Source organism: Sparus aurata, chromosome 5 (genome assembly GCF_900880675.1).
Source record: "Sparus aurata chromosome 5, fSpaAur1.1, whole genome shotgun sequence".
Lineage (NCBI taxonomy): Eukaryota > Metazoa > Chordata > Actinopteri > Spariformes > Sparidae > Sparus > Sparus aurata.
In genome coordinates this window covers 8,684,917-8,707,340 of record NC_044191.1, presented here as the reverse complement: position 1 = coordinate 8,707,340, position 22,424 = coordinate 8,684,917, and the positions used below count along the sequence as shown (strand labels likewise).

Genomic DNA, 22,424 nt, shown 5'->3' with positions numbered 1-22,424 from the left:
ACAGAAATTGCTCCAACTGCTAATTGACATTACTGAGTCATTTAACTGACTTTATGAGTCTTCTACACTTGGAAACAACATTTTAGCATTAAAACAAAGTCTTGGTTGCAACTTTTGGGTTTTTAGACAAAAGCTAGGTTTATTTTAAAATGCTTCTAGCTAACATACTGTAGGTTAACGTGACGTCAGAACAGGTAAGGCTGTGTCCTAACTTGAGAATGTGTGTGCTTTTCATCTGTATGACGTCAACTTTTCACTGTAAAAGTAAGCATGTGTGTCATTTATTATTTAAGTTAAGTTCATATTAGGCCTGTATAGTCATGCTTTCATGTAGCTGGTCAATAGTAGAGCTAACATGTATTGCCGCCGTATAGCTCACTACCTAGGCCTTCTTTCTGATAGCAAATCACATTTTACAAAATGAATTAGCTATCTAGCTAAAACATGAACAATATGTTTGCCAATGAGATCTGTCATATTCCATATCATCTTCCCTCCATTATAAAAGGAATATTTCCCATTAGAAGTAGCTGCTGTGGCCTGTGTCCAATCCATGTCCTTTGAGTAACTGAAATGATTCACGTGTTGTTTTTCATGCTCTAATTTGGCTCTTATTATTGAGGACAGTGCTGGTACAGATTTCTGTCTGTATTGTGAAATAGTTAAGGGGGGAAAAAAGAAGAAAAGCTTTCCTGCAGGCTCCCCTGTGTGTGGCTGACTCCTTGCCAGTAGAAAGGGCCTCTGCTTGACCTTACTGTAGTCTGAATTATCTGCTGAATTCTTCACAGTATTAGTCATATCCTCCACGGATACGGTTGCACTTTGCAATAGTTTTCTCAAAATCCAATCATGGACGGTCAGTTTTCATTTCAGTGCATTTCTGTTGTATTTTCTTCACAATCTGAGTGTGTTTGCACTAAATTACTCAAGCAGGTGTTTGTGCCTCAGTCTGAATATTCCCTCAGTCTGAATATTTCCTCAGTCTGAGACCCATTCAGAGGAAGTCATTCTCATGACTGTCTGAGCAGACTTAACAGGACTTCAGTGAGCTGTACAGTGTTTTTAACAGACTGCTTTGCTTTAACATCAGACTTTCCTGGATAGTAATCCTCCTCTCATGGACGAGTGCAGGTGATGATGGAGTTTTCTTTTTTTAAACTGGAGCAAAAACTGGAGCTGAGGTCATTGCATTTTGTAGGAATGTCTGCACAAATAACCCCTTGTTACTCTGGCATATTTTGCACAGTCTGATGTTGCTGAGAATTTGGGTGTTTCACCAAAATTGTCGTCATTTCTGTCTTACATCTTCACCTCGAGCTTCATTTCGGGCCCTGTATGGATCTATCATTCGTCACTGAGCACTGAGAACAGCTCTAGATTACCAGGGAGGACAGGAGGATGTGCTTTGACTAGACTACTGGAAATACTAGACGTTCAAGGCCCTAACAAGCTCTCCAAACAGTATACTGAGGGGGAAGAAGATGGGGGGGGGTGGCAAAGAAAACACCAAATCTTAAGGTTATAATTCTGTCATCTGCTCAAACAATCCTCCCGTCCTGTGTGTGTGCTCCTCCGTGGCCCCCCTGCCTTCCATAACTTCTTCTCCAGAAAGCAGACAGTGAGCTACGCAACACACTGAGGAAAGAGTGACGGAGCACCTCGAAACGAGATGGAAAGCAAATATCCTCTCCCAACTAAAACAAGTCCTGGACTGAAAAAGAATTTATGTTCAACTCCTGCCTGTTTTCATTTTCTTTGAATTCCTCCTGCTGATGATTAGTGGTGTTTGGTTTTGTTAACACACGCACACGCACAAAATCCCTAACCTCCCCCTTTCTCCTCCTCCTCTTGTTGTGGAATTCAGTGTCCTGGGAGTCACTTCTCTCCTGCAGCTCTGCTCTTTGGTGAGTCTGCAGGGCAAAAAGCTCTCCGGCGACGCATTCAGCAGGAGCTCTGGGCGAAGAAGAGCTGGAGCTGTTATCTCCACCCCTGCTGTCTGAGGCTTCACCTGCCCTCCCTTATCCTCCTCCCCCCATCTCCTGTCTGAGCTCTGCACCTGTTGTGACTCGTCAGCCAGGTGAGGGGAATCCTCTGGCCTTATGCTGTTTTCTCAGCTGACCCTAGCTGCGGGGCAATTAGGAACTCAGTCTATTCATTTGACTGGATTGCTACTTTACTCTGCATCCCTCTCCCTCTGTCTCCCTCTCTTTAACCCACCTCCCTTCCCTCCCTGCCTATCCCTACCCCCCTCCCACTCCATCTCTGTCTAGCCCTGTCTGAGTGTGCCTGACACTGTGGCTGTGAGGAGCTCCAGAAGTTTCCCTGCTGGAGTAAAAAGTGTGGATCACATTGCAAGGGAGGAAAAGGGTGAAAATTAAGTCTTCTGGTGGAGAGACGGCGTTGGATTCGGCACTGGACGGCTGAGAGAGAGAGCGCGAGAAGTAACAAGCTCCAAACCAAAGGATTCTGCAGTTGGAAGAGCAGCAGATATGAGAAGCCAGACTGTGGTTGTGCCTGTGGCTCTGCTGGCCCTGTGCTGCCTACTGATCCCCAGAGGAGGGGAGAGTGCTGGGGGGATAGTTTCTCTCCGGCAGACTGCAGAGGAGAGGCAGGCAGGGGATCAGCTGCGAGATGAGTCCCTGGATGACCCAGAAAGTGAGCAGGGACTCGCAGTGGACCCATTGGGAAGCAGCAACAAGCACAAGAGAGACACAGATGAGGCTGCACAGACAGGTGAGTGGAGAAGAACGTCATTTTAACCATAGAATGCAGACAGCAATGGGAAGGTTGCTTTCGAATGTATTCGGTGACAGATTACTGGTCAGCCCAGAACAAGTAATATAACTTTTAATCACTTCCTCAAAGTAACATCACCTGTTCAACGGATTACTTTTTGATTACTCTCCAACAAATGTTTCAAGCTGGGCAATAAAGCTTAGTAAAAGACAAAAAAACTCAACAAAAACAACGCTCAGTATTTGAGTGCATACTGTCCAATGAATGGAGCTCCTTGGAAGCCCTCCTACCCTTGATGAGATGAGATAGGGTGGTGGTTGGGGGGACTGTAGTTCGGTCTGTGGAGACTGGACTTAGGGACCAGAGGGTGGCTAGTTCAAGACTGCACAGACCAGTCAGCGTGTAGCGTGGACTGGTAGCCGGTAGTCCACCTCCTGGGCACTGTCAGGCTGCCCTCGAGCAAGGCACTGAGCCTCCTAACTGCTCAGGGTGCCTGACTACATGACAGACACCTCGACCTGACATCGCTATATACATTTATGCATGTGACATAGGTCCTGTTTGTGCATGCATGTGTATTTCAGGCCTGTGTGTGAAAAACTGTGAGTGAACAAATGAAACTTCCCAAAAACTGTTCGGTCGCCAACAGCTCCAACAGGTACAAGCAAGTCCAGGTCCTCCCTTGTCCACTACACAGGAGGGAACAACTAGACTAGATGGATTTCTTTGGCTCACACCAGACAAGAGGAGAAGACACTGAGTCAAGCATCTTGCAGGCAGATTTTTATGACACTGACCTTTTCCACTGCCGTTGTGCGCCCCACATGATTAATGCTGACTCTGATGCACAGTCATGCCCGATATGTGTAATAGACCTCTTCTCCGGAGCTTTCTAACTAAGCTTGAAATCCAAACTAACCCTCTGATGAGTCTCACTGATGGGTTTTTGCTTTATGGCAGGATGTAGCTGAGGTGATAGTGATACGTTTATTGGGTATTTGGACGGATTTAGTGACATCAAAGAAAACTTAATTGTGGTTGACGGAGCACAACGAGTGGAAAGAGAGAGAAGTGTTTTCCATGAAGTGCCTCAGAACTTCAGACAACCTCAGGGGGAAATACTGATGGACCTCAAGCAACCACTGAAATGCTTCTGGCTGTCTGGATTTTCCCTGCCATCGCTGAGTTATGACTTTGCAGGAAAGAAATAATTGAGATACAACAAGAAAAAAAAAATAAGAATCAGAATTGCATAAGCTTGGAGTTTTCACTTCAGTCCTCATTATGAATCGTCGATTAACAATTTTTCAGATTAACAATCTGATTGGTACTGGAAAGAGTTTGACCTGCTGAGAAAATGTTGGTCTTCAGCACATGAAAAATAAAGTGATAACAGCTGAAGAGGGTTCATTTTGAATTCAGTTTCATTCATCATTAATGCATGAATACGTATTCTAGTTATGTAAAACCTCCCTCTTTTCCTGTGTTCCTCCTCTTTCCAGGTTTGTTGGGCAGGGTGAGGAGAGCGCCAGAGGAAGGCAAAAAGAAGAAGAAGGACAAGAAAAAGAATAAGGACCCCAACGCCACCAAAAAGCCCAAAACTGACAAGAAGGGAAAGAAGAAGGACAGGCAGACGACCACAACTCTACCACCAACAACAACAACACGTGAGGACAGAACAGAGCAGTGAGCCAAGTTTGTACTTGAATGACTTGGATGAATGTTGTTGACCTTGTGTCTGTCTGCTGCCTCCAGCGATCCCGACTGAGCCACCCACTGAGCCATATACAGACTACCCCTATCCTGATGTTGGTGAGTGACACACAAATAAATGGGATTGGCAATACCCTTCACATTGTTTTTTAAAAAAAAAAAATTATTTGGACCCTTATACCTTATATCTCAAAATATACCACTGGGTTGTTCCAATACTTTCCTCCATTATTACAACAAAAAAGGCAAAGCATGAAGAATTTAAAGAGCGCTCCACCCTTTTCTAACATCAAAGTCTATTTGTGTTTACAGTTCCTTGGAAGTTTGGCTGCGTATGCAGAAGGTTTTATAAAAGTTAAAGTTTTATAAAGCCTTTTATAGTCTTATTAGGCTCCAGAGGGAGCTGCGCAATTACTGCGTCAAGTGATGTCACTTGAAAGCTTTTTAAAATGTGCACATTTACTGGGCAAAACAAGAGAATTACATAGTCAACACCTTGATGACCAACCATGCACCAACCATGTGTCACTCATTGAGGACTTTTTTGTATTAATTGTAAAAGGAATTAGTGAAATAAACGCTTGGGGTGATGAACAATGAAAAGACAATTCTCGATCTCCCCAAAATGAGAAGGAACAGTTTGTATCATGGTAGCTGTATCGTATTTCTAAGAATGTTTTGTTCATTTTAAGCCTTGCATATTACATTCACAACCCATTTAAAACTAAAAAGCAGTGTAAAAAGTGTCTAAATCGAATAACCATTTGAATATTTTAGTCTTGACATCTTAGTCTACCTTTCCATCTGTTTTTCTGTCAGACGAGTATTGGAAGCCAGACGATGACTACTGGGAGGTTGATCCCACACCCTCCAGGCCTGAGCCTGAGACTACAATGACAGATCTTCCCTATGACTACTGGAAACCAGAAGAGAAAGACCCATCTGCTCCAGTAACAGACGCTTATGATGATTACTGGAAACCAGAAGAGAAAGAGCTGTCCACTCCAGCACCTGACAACTATGATTACTGGAAACCAGAGGAGACAGAGCTGTCCACTCCAGCGCCTGACAACTATGATGACTACTGGAAACCAGAGGAGAAGGAACCATATGCTCCTGTGACTGACAACTATGACAGCTACTGGCAAGAGGTGGACCCTACCCCCCCTGCGCCCGAGGTTGATGGGAAGGCAGGGACAGATGACAGTGATTACTGGGACGCCACATGTATGTCTGACTCATATTCTTGCTTTGTTTTGAATCAGAATGTCTGTGGGGTGACAGTTTATCAAACATGAATAGCTTGAGATGAAACCATAATGAGGACCATTATCGTTGCGATGATCATTTATCTCAACAAAGAAAATGATTTGAGTAGAGACAGTAGGTGCTGAAAAAAAACAGATTATACGATTAATAATAACTGTAACAAATGTTGAGGCTGAGAAGACTGAAACTAAACTAAAAAAATATTTTTGAGGACCTTTTTTAACTGGTTATCAAACACTCTCAACGTAATAAAGATGCCTTTATATGATACAGATAAGCAAATGAGACCATCAGCAAGAATTTTGATATTTCTGTATTGTTCTTAGTTTTTCTTATTGCCTGTTACCAGGTTGAATTCCAAAAATGAAAACCATTTTTTATGGTAGAGTGCTGAGGATGAATTGCAGAGTCTCACTGCCTGAGGAAAGAAGCTGATCAGTAGTCTGGTGGCACGGCAGTGATTCCTATGTATTACTGGAGAGCAGCAGAACAACAGGCCTACAATAGTTATTGAGCTTTATCTTAACAACAGCGCATTATTATGAAGTCATAACGTTAATAGGGAATGTAGTCTCACATAGTGATCACACACATCACAAAATGATAAAACATGTAGTGTGTTTCTGGCTCTAATAGCCAAATCGAGAGCTTTGCAATGGTGCTTTTACCAATTTCGTCCACAGGGTCCACCAGAATCAGCAAAAAGGAAAGTTGTATATAGCTGCTTTAACTCTAGGGCCAGCTAGTTGTGTTGACTCACGTGCTGGTGTTAATGAACTCAAAATTGCTTGTGATGTCAGCTGATAAAGTAGACAAAAACAAGAAATAATGTTGCACGAACAACTGTTTAGTTATAGGGCTTGTTTGCACTGCATTTTTCACCAGCGGTTTCAAGTTTGATTACTACACGCACCACGCTGCCTCATCGCTGCTTATTTTACTGTGCTGCTAATAGCCAAGCATACAGTTGATCAGTGATTCTAGGTTTGAGATCTGAGGCTGAAAATGTGTTTCAAAGAAAGAGTGCAGGAAGTTGTTCTCCATCAGTAAATAACATTTTGATTTGAATCAGAGAGAACACCACATGACTCATCTCTGCACGCTTGTAGAAAAAGACTCGTACATTTCCTTAAATTAGAAAAATCCTGCTTGGGAAAACACAAAAAGCTGCCGATTTTTCTAAACAACTTGATTTGATGTGGTCTTTAAATGATCTGTCGTACATTCTGTCAACCATTCTGGATGGTATGAGTTCTAGAACGGCTCCGAAGTTAAAGAAACCAAGCAAACAAAACATTTGTTATGAATTGCAGCTAAAGATTTCAAGTAATCATTAATCACCCACTGTTGTTGAAGCAAAAGACCGGCTTGCTTTGTTATCTTAAATAATGATCAGTGATTTTTTTCTAGACAACTTGTAATTCAAAATCAACACCCATTAGATTATATTTATTGCACAGGATCCTCCAAAGTCAGCTCTCTGATAATCAAAAGTCGTTGTTCTACTATTTTTGTATGAAGCTGAATAGGTAATACCAGGTACAAATATCCTTTTCAGGATCTCCATCTTCATCTTCAGCAGTGACTGAACTAATTTTCCACAGGATCAGATGTAGGAAACAGTGGGTCTTGTGGCTCTGCGACACTCTGGACCAGAATGACATGTTCTCATTACTCTGTGTTTCCAGCAAACTGTACAGCACCCCTGCGCTTCCAACGTTTCCACTGATTCAGTCACACTCAGAGTTACTTTCTCCTGTTGCCCCGTCTGCTTCTGACACTAATTTAATCTCCTGTTTGACCTTTTAAATATTTTATTGTTTTGTTTTTACACCCCTGCAGTTGAGGCTCCAGATAATCTTCCATTCCCTGATGGTAAAGAAGTCAGCCCTGAAATCGAAGTAGAAACCCTACCAGGTAACTGCGGTCCCTTTAAACACATTAGAAATACATCAAATTGAACTGAAATTAGGCAGGTAACTAGTAAGAAATCTTTATAGGCTTGAGATGTAGACGAAATGTCCATTCCATCTGTGCCTTTTCGGGTGGAAGCAGATGAGAAATCATGAGCAACACATGGGAATAACATTATAGTGAGACTGTGAGCAAACCTGCCCTACTTATTTAAACAGTAGTGGGTGGGTTTGCTTGGTTCCGCAGAGTCAACAAAACGTTACTCAGTCATCAAATCCGAACTCTGCTATGATTCTCGTAAATGTAAATTAAAGATTTAACAACTTAATTACATGTCAGCGTCCAAATAGAAAACAGTTGTCGTGGTTGCGTAAACCAGGGCTGTACTAACCTGGAAAACTTTGCATAGTAAACCATGTATTCTCATAAAATCTTACTTGTGACGTAGCGATGCATCTCAGTGATTGAATGAGGCGTCTGACTCCATGTTTGGTCTTTTTTTACACAGAGGAGCCAACAACCACTTCTCCCTATGAAGGAACGTGGTATGAGGATTACGACGAATATGGAAGTATGTGCACACATAACACACACACACACACACACACAACTGAAACAAATCAGTAAACAAATGTTGTATATTAGATCCACTGTTTAATCTGCAGTGAGACTTCCTGCCAACAAAACAGGCAGCAATGAAAATTGGTCAACAACTCTGGTCAACAACTTTCCAGATTTATAACTGCTCCTTTGTGACCTTTTTACTGTTTATTGTTCCTAATGGCTTGCTAAAACCCAGAAAGACATGCATAAACACTAGTTTATTTAAAGGCATTTACATAAAATTATCCTTGATTTTCCTGTTTCCACAGGGAGGAAAGAAGACGAGACAGACGACAAATGGGTTGAGAAGGAGAGGGAGAGAGCTCAAAAAGAAAGAGAGAAGCAGGAGAGAGGTAAGAAAACCCAGATGTAGACCTTTTTTTTATTCTTGCTCTCTGCACAGTCATGTCAGACTCCATGCGATACTGTCGCTGCCAATGCAGAGAACGTGGCCTGCGACCTCAGTTCAAAAGTACTAAGAGACAACAGCTCTAATGTGTCTCCAGCCTCTGATCACATTTCTGTGATAGCAGAATGCAGATGTGATTTCCCGCCATGCCAATGTCAGGAGGCCTGTGATACTTGCTTTAAGTTGCTTGGCAGGGACAGGAGTTCAATCCTTCCGAAACAAAATGGAGATCAGCCAAAAAACAAAAGGTCATAAATCTTTTGTGAGCTGGGCTGAAGCAAAGCGAATGAGGGGAGGGGGGTCAACTGAGAATGATGTGCATGCAGTGGATTCGTAAAAAGTAACAAAGAAAAAACACACCATGGGTGAATAGCAGGCAGATGATGTTGTAATGTTTTGCTCTGAAGTATGCACATCAAATTCAGCTCCTTTTTGCCACGTGTCGGCTGTGTGTAGTGAGGTTAGGCGGCGGTTAAGGCGAGTCTGGAGAGGATGATATACAACACTGTCGAGACCGGTGTCAATGGGGCACTTCCTGTGTGGACGCTTCGCTGCTATCTGTGCTTGAAGTGAAAAGCATTTTTAGCTAACTTTGGGCATAAATTCAGACGTTTATGAGTCTTGAAGCACTCATCTGTGACACAGAGGCACAAATGCAGATGTGTGTCGACACTTACATCATCTCAAAAGTTTTCAGATATTCCCCCTTTAGAGGCCAAAAAAAGTCCACCTCCCCCCGCCACCCTAGCAACTGATAAATAAGGATCAGAGTTGAATTTTATTGAAAGAAAGGTCAGCAGTTAACAACGCTGTTAAACTCCAACAAAAAAAAACTACCTGTACTTCTACAGTTTTGCAGTGTAAATCTGTTCTCTTTCGCTGTATCTGGATAGCCTGGATGATGTATTTCCATTATCCTGGAAAGCACATTGAATTGCTTTCAGGATATTGCTTTAGATGTGCTTTACAAATAAAATTGCATTGCAAAATTAAAGATATTATGTTAAGATATTAATATAAGTGAAAGTCAGCCATATGAATAGTACTTGAGTGAAGTCTTAAAGTCAATATTAAATGTACTTAAGTATCAAAAGTAAAATACTATGAGTCAACTGATTATCGGGCTGGCCCTTTATTGGATCCCATATTCTGCATTTCTCTGACAACTGGAATCAGGGTTCTTTTGTTGTTGATCTGATTGCAGATAAAAATGAAGTGGAGTGGACGTATAAAAAAAGAGGTACCGTAAAAGTCTAGTCAAAGGTTCACCCATAAATGAAATTGAGATATTATCTACTCAAACTGATGCTGATGGAAAGTTGAATGTAATAGTCAAAAAAACATTTCAGGAGCTTCACAGCAGAACAGCGTTGCAGCATTCTGCTAAACAACTGAAGCAGCTGGGAGCTTGTTTTAAAACACGAAAAAATCCAATGGAAAAAACACAACATGCCTCAATACAGGTCATACTGCGAAATCCAAGTCTCAAGCCCTGAGATCCCAAATCAATCTGCAAAGATGTGATTATCTCCTGGATGCACAGTCACCTACTTCAGACAGAATGTGCGCTAATGCTTTTAGCTTTGCAGCTACAGTTAAGATTACATTTTGGTAAATGTGAATGTACTTTATGTTACATTTCATCATTGGTCAGCACGAAAGCATCTACAAACTATTCGTCCACCCGTTGAACAGGTCACCCACGCCCCCCTGAAATCACTCAGTGGGTGCATGTGCTTGTCTGCCTATACATGAGCTGAACATGTTTCACATTCCCACTGTCAGTAAGACATATGGCAGGCATACTAGACGCAATAAACTAGCGTGTCAATGTGACACGCAGGTCGGTGTATTTCAAAATATAAATGACGACAATGATAGATGGGATTCAGTTGTTTTCTTCAACAGTAAACCCTCTGGGTCAAGATGATCCGAGTTGTGTTCAGAGCACAGTGGACTGGGAGGGAAATTAGAGCATCTGGGTTGTTTTACCACTGCCTTCCAGCCCCCCAGTTCATCTTGGGGGCTTTTGGCATATCAAATCTGCAAAATAATGATGAGTTCCTAGATCATTTCTGGGCACAGGGAGGGAACGGAAATATTCAGCCAAGACAGCACAATTTATTTGGCATTAAGATTGTTTTTCTGACCTCTGCCAGAGAGAGTGCAGAAGCTGAAGGAGGCAGAGGAGCGGGCCAGGAACAGACCTCGTGTCTTCAAAGAGCCAAAGAGTAAGTTTGAGTGAAGCTGGAAAACATTGCATACACTTTGCTAATACAATTAATAACATATCATTCGATTCTCTCTATTGTGTACGTGGCAGAGTGTCCTCCCCTGGGGATGGAGTCCCATAAGATCGAGCCAGACCAGCTCACAGCCTCGTCAATGTCTCAGTATAGCTTTGCACCTCAGAGGGCGCGCCTCAACATGCAGGTACACAACAATCAGAGCAGGACTGCTTACATACACTACAGCTATCACTTACATACAGCCAAGCCTCAGAATAAGCACCAGCTACTGGAAACATGTCGGAAAATACTGTTATTGCTGAGTCTGTCATTTCCATTAGCTGCTTTGGCAGTTTATGTTCAGCAATGTTTAAATCAGCTGATTAACTGTTTGAAGGTTTTTGCTGTCTACCCTCCTTGAACTCAGAATGATAATGGCATCTGTGATGTATGTGCAGAGTTAAATAACTTGCATGTCAGTGCATGATAAGCTGATATGTGGATTGAATTTGCACAGTAAAGTGTGTGAGCTCAATCTGTTACCGAGTCAAAGGACCTAGCAGTATGTGTTCTGGTCTCTGTGGTTCCCAGGGCTCAGACGATGAAGATGACATGAGAGGGGGAGCGTGGTGTGCAAACTCAGAGGACAGCAACCACTGGTTTGAGATCGACGCTCGCAAGGAGACAGAGTTTACAGGGGTCATAACTCAAGGACGAGACTCTGCTATTGAGTAAGACAAAAAAGACACTGCCCTTTTTTAAACTCAACGTACTGCTTTGAGGATGTTGGGGCTGGGCAGCAAATGGATACTGTATTGTTATTCTGATATGAGACTACATATCGTCTTGGATTTTTGATATTGTTATATCATGATATGGCGTAAGTGTACTTTCAGGGTGTCTTACTTTTCAACTACCTGCCTTTAGGCACTTTATTTATATTACATTATATCGACATTACTGATGATTAGTCATCAGAAATCTGATTCAGACGTGATGATATGCAAAAGTACAATATCAATTAAATTTGGTCGCCTCAAGTATTGTTTGAGATAAATATCTAAATATATATTGTGTATCAAGATATCGCCAAAAATATCGCAATATCATTGTAACCCTTCTCATCATTTTCTTTCAGGAATGACTTTGTGACGTCCTACTTCCTGGCTTTCAGCAATGACAGCAGAGAATGGACCACCATCCACGATGGATACGCTGACTGGGTGAGTTCACCTAAAATGATGCCACTTCCTCATGCACCACATCACATGCTGGTGAAATATGCTGGTGGCTGGTAGATTTGCTTAACTCAGCAGCAAAAAAAACCAGTAGGAATCCATTGAGTGGTCAGTGAAATTGGAACTAGCACTTAACAAAAAGTTAATATTGCATCCTGCTCCCCCCCTCTTTCTCTGACTCATTATTACCTCCTTCTCTCTGGCCAAGTTGTTCTTTGGAAACAGTGATAAGGACGTTCCAGTGATGAACCAGCTGGCAGAGCCCATGCTGGCCCGTTACATCCGAATCATTCCTCAGAGCTGGAACGGCTCTCTGTGTATGAGGCTGGAGGTCCTCGGCTGCCCCGTGCATGGTGAGACTCAAAAACATGAACCCACTTAAAAAATGAGCACACACGTGAAATTAATTACACATTTTGTTCGCTCTTGTTTCACAGATCCAGCTGATGTTCAGTACAGGCAAAACGAAGTGACTCCTGTCGATTACTTGGAGTTCAAACACCACAGTTATTCAGACATGGTTACAGTGAGTACCCCTTACATCCTCACATCGTCTGCTGGATGATTGCATGCCACAAGAAATCCTCAGTTATTTTCCCAGAGACTACATGATTTCCCAGGAAGAATTCAACATTAAACCAGGAAGGCAAAATGACCCTCCCACATGAACATTAGACTGAAAAAGAACAGAGTCCATCTTATTCCCAAATTTCAGAGAACAACTGATGATTTGTAATGTTTTTTCAGTAGCACAGATAAATCAGATTGGCCTACTGTGTATTGTTGAATTTATCTTTTAACTTAATAGGCTGCATATTTGTTTCATGGTTTTAATAGTCATCAGCTATTTCAGAAATAATGTGTTAATATAATGATAGTCGATACTTTCAACACTGACTGTCTCCTTCGTCTCATGTGTTAAGCTTATGAAGTCGGTGCACGACGAGTGTCCCAACATCACCAGCATCTACAGCCTGGGCCGCAGCTCTAAGGGACGGGAAATAATGGCCATGATCATCTCCGGCAACCCGACAGAGCACGAAATAGGTGGGGATGTGTTCATATGACCATGAAATTTGCAAATAAAAATGTTTTATACACAGCATATCATGCAATATATTTCACAATCAATACCAAATTATAAAAGGGCGTTTTCATTCTAGGGAAATCCAAAACCAGTAGTTGTTTCTCCAATGTCCCAACAGTCTGAAATTAGTTCTATCAAAACCAGAGGACTGTTGGGTCTCAAAGGCACCACCGATGATTCTTGTAAATCTTAATAAACACCAGGTGGAAGTCAGCTGATTACAGTAAGGAGACAAATAACTACAGTCTTGTCTGGTCTTCTCTGCAGGTGAGCCAGAGTTTCGCTTCACGGCGGGTCTCCATGGAAACGAGGCTGTGGGACGGGAGATGATCCTGCTTCTCATGCAGTACCTGTGCAAAGAGTACAAAGACAGAAACCCCAGAGCCCAGCAGCTGGTCGAGGGAATACGCATCCACCTGGTGCCCTCGCTCAACCCTGACGGACATGAGGAAGCTTTTGAGGCGGTCAGTGATTGTGCTCATAAAAAAAAAATGTTTCTTAACTGACAAACAAAAAGTAACAAAGAGAGAAATAAACGGGAAATGCCAGTGAATCATGCTGTGTTGGTGGTCTGGGGTGACATTTCTCCATGTGTAGCTCATCTCACTTTTTCCCCCGCAGGGATCAGAGCTGAGCGGATGGACCACGGGGCACTTCACTAACGAGGGCATTGACATCTTTCAGAACTTCCCCGACCTGAATAGCATCTTGTGGGATGCTGAAGAAAAGGGCATGGTGCCCAAACTCACCCCCAATCACCACATACCCATACCAGAGGGCTTTGATTTCAACAGCTCAGTAAGGACCAGGGTATTGTTGTGTCTTAGAACAGGATATTCAAAAATGCTGATGACAGAAGATCTCCAGTTAGGGCAAAACTAGTCATTGTTATAATTATATCTGTGTGCTCAAGAATTCATATAATAAGAAGCATCTTTTTATTGACCGTCTACGTTTGAATATGGTACTAATTACAGCACATCATCAGGCAGAAGCAAACGTTTTGCAAGAGTTAGCTACTTTTAATGTTCCCTCAGATGTGGTGACACATAAATGGATCAGTTTTTTAAATGAAAAATTTGCCGGTGACAACCCTGCGCCCAGGGACGCAGGAAGTCAGCCACAGTTTGAGGTGCTTAGGGGGCAGTCTATGTGATGATGTCATTGTAAATGGGCCTTCTTGTGAATTCAGCATGTATCATATGATCATTTTTTTGTTCTGTGACAAGCCACAAAATTGTAAAGCTACATTACACTCCATGATCAAAGAAAGTTTGTATATCCGGTGGAAACATCTGTTCATATTCTCATGCTCCTTCTTTTGAGCTTGACCACACGAGCACTCATAAGTGCTGAGCAAAGTATTGAATATGATAACATCTTATATTTGTTATCCTTATTTATGTTTCAGTTTTCATTTATTTGGGAAGGTGGTTGCAAGAGTTAAGTTACAAAAGGTTGAGAACCCCTACTGTAGTGAACAAAAATCAATTACATTTTACTGTAGACTTCTCTGAGTTTCCCCTTAAAAACTCCTCTCCTCATAGGCAAGTGTATGTTTTAGTATAAATAAAGACCTTTGTTCTGTATAAAAATTATTGTGGTGTACTCAGCAAACAAAGATGAGGATATACTGCTCACCTAGTTTTTTTCTCCACTGTTTGTGTGATCCTGATCTTCCTGTTTTTGTTCCAGATTGCTGTGGAAACCAGGGCCATAATCTCCTGGATGAAAAGCTATCCATTTGTGTTGGGTGCGAACTTCCAGGGCGGGGAGTCAATTGTGGCCTATCCTTATGACAGCTTTCGTCTCAACAAGCCTGCCGAGAGCCAGAAACCCCACAGCCGCAAGAAGAGACAGTATGACTTGTTGTCACCCTGCTTCACACTCTTATTACTAAGATCTCATTTACCTCCACCTTTGTCATCCACAAAACACTCCAAGTTACAATCCTATTAATTAACTACAATCATTTCTCATAGGTATGAAGATGAAGGTTTTGATGTGACAGAGTGGGGACAGGGCTATCACGAGGCGCCAGAGGAGGACTGGAGGGGAAGGGGATACGCAGAGCCGGAGGAGGAGTGGAGGGGCCAAGGCTATGACCGTGGTTACGGCCACGGCTACGACCACGGCTACGACCACGGCCACGACCACGGCCACGACCACGGCTATGACCACAGTTACAACCAAGGTTACGGCCACAGAGAGGAGGAAGAGGATGATAGAGGAAGAAGCGCTGGCTACCAGCACTCTGAGCCTGAGGATGAGCCTCGGGTGATTGCAGACGAGTCCCTGTTCAGATGGCTGGCTGTCTCGTACGCCTCTACACACCTGTCTATGACACACAACTACCACGGCTCCTGCCACGGAGGCACTCCTGCAGGGGGGCATGGCATCGTCAACCGGGCCAAATGGAAGCCAGTCACAGGAAGTAAGTGGATGCCAGTAGGCTCATCATATGTTTTGCAGGTCTGCAAGCATTTATAACACACTCTGGTGGACAATATGTGTAGTGCAGGCTCTGAGGTTAATGTGCGTGTTCTCCCCTCTCCAGGTATGAATGATTTCAGCTATCTGAACACAAACTGTTTTGAGTTGTCGATATTCCTGGGATGTGATAAGTTCCCTCATCAGAATGAGTTGGTGCATGAGTGGGAGAAGAACAGAGAAGCAATGCTCATCTTCATGGAGCAGGTCAGTCACACATACTCACACAGCATGAGACACATGATATACTGACTGGCGTCTCTGAACTCTCATGGTTGGAATGCATAGTTAAGCGTCTTTATGAGAACGTATGCAATCAAAGGCACTTAAGTACAGCTCTGATTCCAAAAAAGCCAGGATGCTGTGGTTCTTCTCGCTTTGCATGTTGTAGGAATCAAATTATGTTTGTATTTACAAAAACAATGTTCATCAGTTTAAACATTAAATATCTTGTCTTTGTACTGTGTTTAATTGAATACAGGTTTTGGATTGGATTTTAAAATCATTGCTCTGTGCTTTTATTTCTGTTTTACATGCAACCCAACTTTTTTGGAGTTAGCTCTTTAGAAGATTGAATTGAGCAACACTTGGTCAAATGTTACTCATCATATTTTAACTTTAGCAACATTTGGAACCAATTCAACTTGCCAACCTTTCGTATTCAGTCATTTTAGCAGCATGGCTGAAGGGAAGTCAATGTCCGTAATGCCACTTCTAAATTAAGTATGCTAGCAAGGTGGTTCTGGCTTGGAACAAGTAAAAAAAAAAAAAAAAATCTACAAACGAGTTCCATTTACCTTAATGGAAGGCAACTTTTTTGCTAATTGTTTTCTTATATAAAAACATTATGTAACTTTTCCCCATAAAATAACAGCTTCAAACTCATTTTGATGGCACAGCGTCTTGTAATAGGATGATAATGTCTATCACTGCTACTCCACCAGCAGTGGGGGGGGTTTAAGTATAATGAGATAGTTTTGACCTGAAGTAAGACAAATATACTTAGTAAGGTAACACGTTTTTGCTGCCAAGACATCCCAAGTGGATGCATTGATCCTCTGTCACCATTTTACACGTTTGGCTTTTGGTGAACTCTCAACAACTATTGGATGGATTTCCAAGAACTTTGATACAAATATAAATTGGCCCCGAAGGATGAGTTCTTGAATTTTGTGATCCCCTGACTTTTCATCCAGCACCATCATCATCAGTTCAAAATGTCACTTTCTCCATGAATGAATGAAATGAAAGGCATTCCCATCAGCTTCAGTTGTACTTTGTGTTAGGAGCCGATTAAAACAAAATGTGCACGCTAACATGCTAAATTATGGTGGTGCACATGGTACATTTTCTACCAGCTATACAGGTAGATTCTATACATCGTCATTGTGAGCCTTTTAGCATTTAGCGCAATGCAGAGCTGCTAGCATGACTTAACTCTTTAATAAACAGGTTTATTAAACTATTGCCCTCTCTATGTAGGTGCATCGTGGCATCAGGGGCATTGTGAAGGACCAGCAAGGGAACGCCATTGCAAATGCCACAGTGTCTGTAGAGGGAATAAACCATGATGTCACCACAGGTCTGTTGACGGATTTCTCGTCTTCCCCTTACTGACTCTAACATGTTTTAACTTTGAACCACAACATACACCCTCTGTGCTTGAAACAAAAGGTCTATCTCCTCTGTCATTGTAGCACCAACAGGGGACTACTGGCGGCTGCTCAACCCGGGCGAGTACCGCGTGACGGCTCGAGCTGAGGGCTTCTCCCCTGTGACCAAACTCTGTGTGGTGGGTTACCAGTCAGGAGCAACCGCCTGCAGCTTCAACCTGGCCAAGTCCAACTGGGACCGCATTAAACAGGTGAGGCACAGACCAAACCCTTTATTGTTCAAAATGACATCAGAGCACTGAAACAGTCAACTTCTCCTGGGATTGTAATTTATTATAAACTACCCCCAGCATCTTTTTTGCATTAAAATCTCACTGCATTAAAAACACAAGAATATTTTCACATTGCCACATTTCAGACAATACTGCGCCGGTACCGATATTATCTGTGATAGGCCAATATTGGCCAATCGATAAATTGGTTGAGTCTAAAATTAAGCATTTTCTAAACTTTCAAGACTTCGTATAAACCCTGTTCTTAAAGTGTCTTTCATCATTTATCTACAGATCATGGCCCTCCACGGCAACAAGCCAATCCGACTCAGCTACAGTAACAACAGAGTACAGAACCCTGCAGTCACTAATGGCAACAGGCGTGTGGTTGACAGCAACAACGGGTATTCAGAGAACTCAAGAATCAGCGCCGAGAGGCGGAGGAGGCTCAGGATAGCTCGTCTCCGTCGCCTTCGCCAACAGAGATTACTGAGGTTAAGAACGACAACGACGTTGCCCCCGACAACTACAATTCCCACAACACCAGAGACCACCACATCCTGGTACGACTCGTGGGTCATAGGGGAGGGTCAGTCCTCGACACCTGGCGGTTTCACAGACTCCTTCCTGGATTATAACTATGAGTACAAGATCGATGACTATTAAACTAAACACACACGACTCAGTAAACACACAGCTGTTCTCTCCTCCTGTAGTTTGTTGCCTTGTTGTACTTTGAGCAGGTTCATAAAGAATCACACAAGGGTCACAGGTTTGTGTATAAGTAATGACAAGGTGCTGAATATTAACTACATTCATTGTATAAAGATAGTGTATCTAATACTTACCAAAGTGTCTCTTCATAGAAATGGACCCTGTTAATTAATCATAGTTCACTTTGACAGATCACATTGCATTTTTCTGACTTGCTCTGTCTTTTTGCTTCATGAACAGGTTTTATATTGTAGGGTTGTCAAATACACATAAGCAAAAGTCATGACTTTTTTTTTTACTTCACCAGAGTTTAATTATTTACACTGTTTTCATCCATGGCAGACATATTTTTAAAGTATAAACCGTCACTAAAGGTTTTAAAAAGCATTTGTTCAAAGCTGGTAACAGAGTCAGAGGGAAAGAATCTTCTGTCACGTTTCCTCAGACAAGTTGGGTCAGAAGAGTTATTTTTCAAATAAACGCTTGTTAATACACAACTCTAGTCTTCTCTTTTTTTAGCAGCTTCGTGAACACTGATTTCTGTTTAACAACAATTCCTTGATCTTCATGACATTGATAGCAGTGTAACAAGGAGTGTGATAATCAGCCCAATGTTGATGTGATGAGTCTGTGATCAACAGAAATTAGTCTGAATGTGTATGTGTGGACTGCAGTCGTGTGTGGATGTGGACCCTCAGTGGCTGATGTTCATCTCACTTTCCTCATCCTCGTCAGCAGAGAAAGCTGAGAAGCTGACGGGCTCACACTCAAGAGTACGTAGATTGACCAGGCAAGCTGTCTGGGTGCTACTGAACTCTGGAATAGTGACCAAAAGGACCTCCTGGCCATCCGGACCTGGCAGAAGAAGAGGAGAAGAGGAAATATGTTGGCACATTATTAAGAAGGAAAACAGTAGGGCTAGGCAATACGGCCTGCACATAATATCACAATATTTTTTGGCTATATTTGGATACACCGTATGTATCAAAATATTTTGAAATCTCCACAAATCACTTCATAAATGCTAGCACTGGACCATTAAATAAAATATCACAATATTTTTGAGCAAATACCTTGATATCGAGACAATACTGTAGGGATGACTATTGGTGCTTTCACAAAATACAAACACACAGATTTCTGCTTGAGCAATACTATAGTAAATTTCTTCAGTAATTAAAAAATAGATCATAGTATGGGTCTGCTTTTTCTTTGCGCTCCGTGCTCCATTAAGATGTCATCAGTTTGATAACCACAATGACTGTAGAAATGTGTCTTATAAAATAAAACGCTAGTTTGGTTCATTTACAGTCAATAAAGACGGTTTATCTATTTAAACAAGCCAAAACCACCACGTAGGATGAAGATGAAGACATTTGAGGCTTTATTTGAAATCATGAAAAGAGAAGCTTCAAATGAAAAAAGAGGGTTTCTATGTTCAGTCTAAAGACAGAATATTATGATGTACATGTTCAGATTACACACTGACCTTTAATGAGCTTGGAATCAAAAGTTGGAGCGCTGCCACTGAAGTAGACGTGGGGACACTCCTCCAAGATGAAAGGGTCTTTTTGGTAAAATGGGTAACAACCTGACATAAAAATGCAAAGAAAACATTGTGACAATCCGAACCAATATCACGCAAAAGGTTTTTGTCATATCCTGCATCAATTTGTCTGACTAACCGAGTGTATCTGGCGCTGTGGGTGCCAGGTGTCTGAGTCGTAGCGTCTCCTCAAGTATTTCCAGGTGACTGTCCATGCTGCTGTACTTCTGAATGTCACTGACATTCTGACCTGATGTGCCCAAGAACCTTTGGGGAATAACAAACAAACAAGCTCCAGGATCCACACACTTACTAAGACTAGAAGCAAGGAAGATAGTGACTGTGTATGGTGTTGCTCACCTCACTCCATCAATGTTAGCTATGTATGGATTGGAGGACAACTGTAGTGTGGGATACACCGAGGACAGGGGGAACATACAGCGATGGAGAGGCTGCTGTGGGAGGGTGTAGTTGGTGGGGTCAAACTGGCCCGGCATAACATCCACTGGAAGTGAGGCCTGGAACAGCAGGAGGCAGTGACACAGTGACACTTTCTCTGTAGTTATGACAACTCAATTTGGAGCTAAAAACGATTTTCATGATCAACTATTCAGTCATTTGTTATGAATGATAAGTCTTGTTTCAATTCGATGAGTCAGACTCACCACGAGCTGAAGCAGCAGCTCATCCAGCAGACGAATGGCCTCCACACTACCAGCCTGAGTCTTCTTGGTGAGGTACTTGGGCTTGACACAAAGAGAGGGTAAAACAGGTATTTCAGTAAACGTTCAACCTCTTTTCTGAAAGAGTAAAACTAGTAAGAGAGATACAGAATGTAAATATATGTGTGTCAGGTTGAGAGCAGTGCTAGCTACCTTCGTCGCGGCGTCCTTGTCCTGGGTGCTTTGGCTGAGCAGGTTTCCAGCCAGTAGAACCCTGGAAATGGTTGCTGCCCCACTCTGCTCCCCCTGATCGCCGAGTTGCCCGGTCACCATGTCAATTAGCAACTGTAGCCCCAGCATGCTGTCGGCATGACTACTGCCAAGACCAAGTCCTGAAGCCAGGAGCACAAACCTGGATGACACAGATAACGGCATTAGAATCTTTAACCTTAAAAGTCGAGCGTTTAAGCTGTCTGTGTGTGTGTGTGTGTGTGTGTGTTTACCTGTCAGAGCTGAGTGCAGGCCTTGGTGTCTGCAGAGGAAGATCGGCCATGCAAAAGTCCTCAACTGTGAACTTCCCATCGTTCCTCTCGGCTCCATATATTGCAATAACGCTACCTGAAAGAGAGGAGACCCCATGGCTGACAAGAGACGTGACCACAGCTGTATGTGAGTGACGCATTACTGTGATCCTTCGTTGGTTCGACCACAAGAAAGGTCCTGACCTGTGACACACTTGTCTCTGTCAATTTTGCCCTCCAGTTTGATCCTTTGCAGCTCGTCCTCCAGGATGAGCTCGTCTGTCTCACTGATGTATTTGGCTCTTGCAGGCTGGGGCAGTAAGTTGTGCTGAAGAAGAGAAAAAGCGGCAAAGAAGGGACACATGAAACACGCCAGCAGCTGATTTATATTTCGTCAGCTGGTGTGTTTTGCATGACTACATACCTCATCGCTGATCTCCCTCAGAATAGATGGCTGCAAGTCCATACGCTTAAACAAGGTTCCCACAATGCAACACTGTTCCCCTGTCTGGAGATCACACAGCTTCCTGATGAGCACATTTGATCCTGGCAGAGACCGAAAAAGACAATGATTAGAATATGTATGGACATATGATTCAGATGCTTTAGAGTCCAAGATGTCCTCAGTTTACCCCACTTCTGCTGGGCTCTCTCTGACAGCAACGGCCTCATCTGCATGAGTCGTGCTGCGTAAATGTGAGCATACTGGCGACTAAAACTCCTCTCCCCCACTCTGTATTGATCCGAGCAGAGACTGTAGGACAGCGACATCCTCTCAAACACCGGGCCCTGGTCCTCGGAGGCAGGGCGGCAGAGCAGAGAGGAGCCCTCCGTCTGGGCGCTCAGGTCGGAGAACATGACTGTCCTGAAGCAGATGAAGAGATGAGTTTGCATCTACGTCGGTACATATACAGTTGATGGCTGCCAGAAAAGCGTTTTTATTTTTGTTTCTAGCAAGTCAAGGATGTTAGCATAACTTAACGTTAATGACAGCTAGTCGTGCTGCGTGAGCTCTACCAAAACGTGCCAACTTTCCTGAGAGTACGGCAAATGTGACATTTTTAACACTCTTACCTTTACAGAGGTAAAGTCGAGCTGCGGTATTACTTGTCTTAAATCAGGTTATAAGCTATATTTTCTGATAACTGAATTCTTGTCAGCGAGCAAAAAACATACGATTCCCGCGAAATTACCCCCCTAAACATCACTGGGGTTTGCCTTAAGGCGAACGCGTATTCTCGCGAGAACTGCGTGCAAAGAAAGACAAAATATGATTTAGGAGTGACACAATGACCAAAGAACGATACAACCTAAACGAAAATGACATATATTTATATTTTAGAGTAAATGAGAGAATACTGGGTATATAAAATATAAGGTTTAAAAAGCCTAGACGATTTTTGTTTTTC

General features: G+C 42.6%; 2 protein-coding genes across 2 annotated transcripts; one reads left to right on the top strand and one right to left on the bottom strand.

The window, feature by feature from the left end:
* The first annotated feature begins 1,859 nt into the window (after window positions 1–1,859).
* aebp1b (AE binding protein 1b) lies at window positions 1,860–18,783 on the top strand. The gene is made up of 23 exons (XM_030416583.1): window positions 1,860–2,077; window positions 2,271–2,733; window positions 4,239–4,403; window positions 4,492–4,548; window positions 5,269–5,676; window positions 7,561–7,635; window positions 8,141–8,203; window positions 8,505–8,588; window positions 10,804–10,875; window positions 10,968–11,077; window positions 11,464–11,603; window positions 12,011–12,095; window positions 12,319–12,463; window positions 12,548–12,636; window positions 13,034–13,157; window positions 13,465–13,661; window positions 13,819–13,995; window positions 14,893–15,056; window positions 15,180–15,631; window positions 15,755–15,894; window positions 17,170–17,269; window positions 17,385–17,551; window positions 17,867–18,783. The coding sequence occupies exons 2-23, from the start codon at window positions 2,490–2,492 to the stop codon at window positions 18,236–18,238; spliced, it is 3,630 nt and encodes a 1,209-aa protein (XP_030272443.1). The 5' UTR covers window positions 1,860–2,077; window positions 2,271–2,489; the 3' UTR covers window positions 18,239–18,783.
* Window positions 18,574–22,412, bottom strand: pold2 (polymerase (DNA directed), delta 2, regulatory subunit). Its single transcript, XM_030416584.1, has 11 exons — window positions 22,090–22,412; window positions 21,648–21,880; window positions 21,440–21,561; window positions 21,220–21,343; window positions 20,998–21,112; window positions 20,708–20,906; window positions 20,498–20,578; window positions 20,193–20,350; window positions 19,972–20,099; window positions 19,776–19,877; window positions 18,574–19,141 (listed from the first exon to the last, which is right to left on the bottom strand). Exons 2-11 carry the CDS (start codon window positions 21,871–21,873, stop codon window positions 18,981–18,983), a joined length of 1,416 nt encoding a protein of 471 aa, XP_030272444.1. The 5' UTR covers window positions 21,874–21,880; window positions 22,090–22,412; the 3' UTR covers window positions 18,574–18,980.
* Window positions 22,413–22,424: the final 12 nt, after the last annotated feature.

What these genes read in the sequence shown, in the direction of transcription:
- aebp1b (XM_030416583.1), top strand. Translation starts at nt 2,490, where the DNA reads ATGAGAAGCCAGACTGTGGTTGTGCCTGTGGCTCTGCTGGCCCTGTGC. An exon ending in GGGCGCGCCTCAACATGCAG is followed by an intron (nt 11,078 to 11,463) that starts GTACACAACAAT and finishes TGTGGTTCCCAG; the next exon opens with GGCTCAGACGATGAAGATGA. An exon ending in CCTCGGCTGCCCCGTGCATG is followed by an intron (nt 12,464 to 12,547) that starts GTGAGACTCAAA and finishes CTTGTTTCACAG; the next exon opens with ATCCAGCTGATGTTCAGTAC.
- pold2 (XM_030416584.1), bottom strand. Translation starts at nt 21,873, where the DNA reads ATGTTCTCCGACCTGAGCGCCCAGACGGAGGGCTCCTCTCTGCTCTGC. An exon ending in ACAAGGACGCCGCGACGAAG is followed by an intron (nt 20,579 to 20,707) that starts GTAGCTAGCACT and finishes CTTTGTGTCAAG; the next exon opens with CCCAAGTACCTCACCAAGAA. An exon ending in AGCTGCTGCTTCAGCTCGTG is followed by an intron (nt 20,351 to 20,497) that starts GTGAGTCTGACT and finishes CTGCTGTTCCAG; the next exon opens with GCCTCACTTCCAGTGGATGT.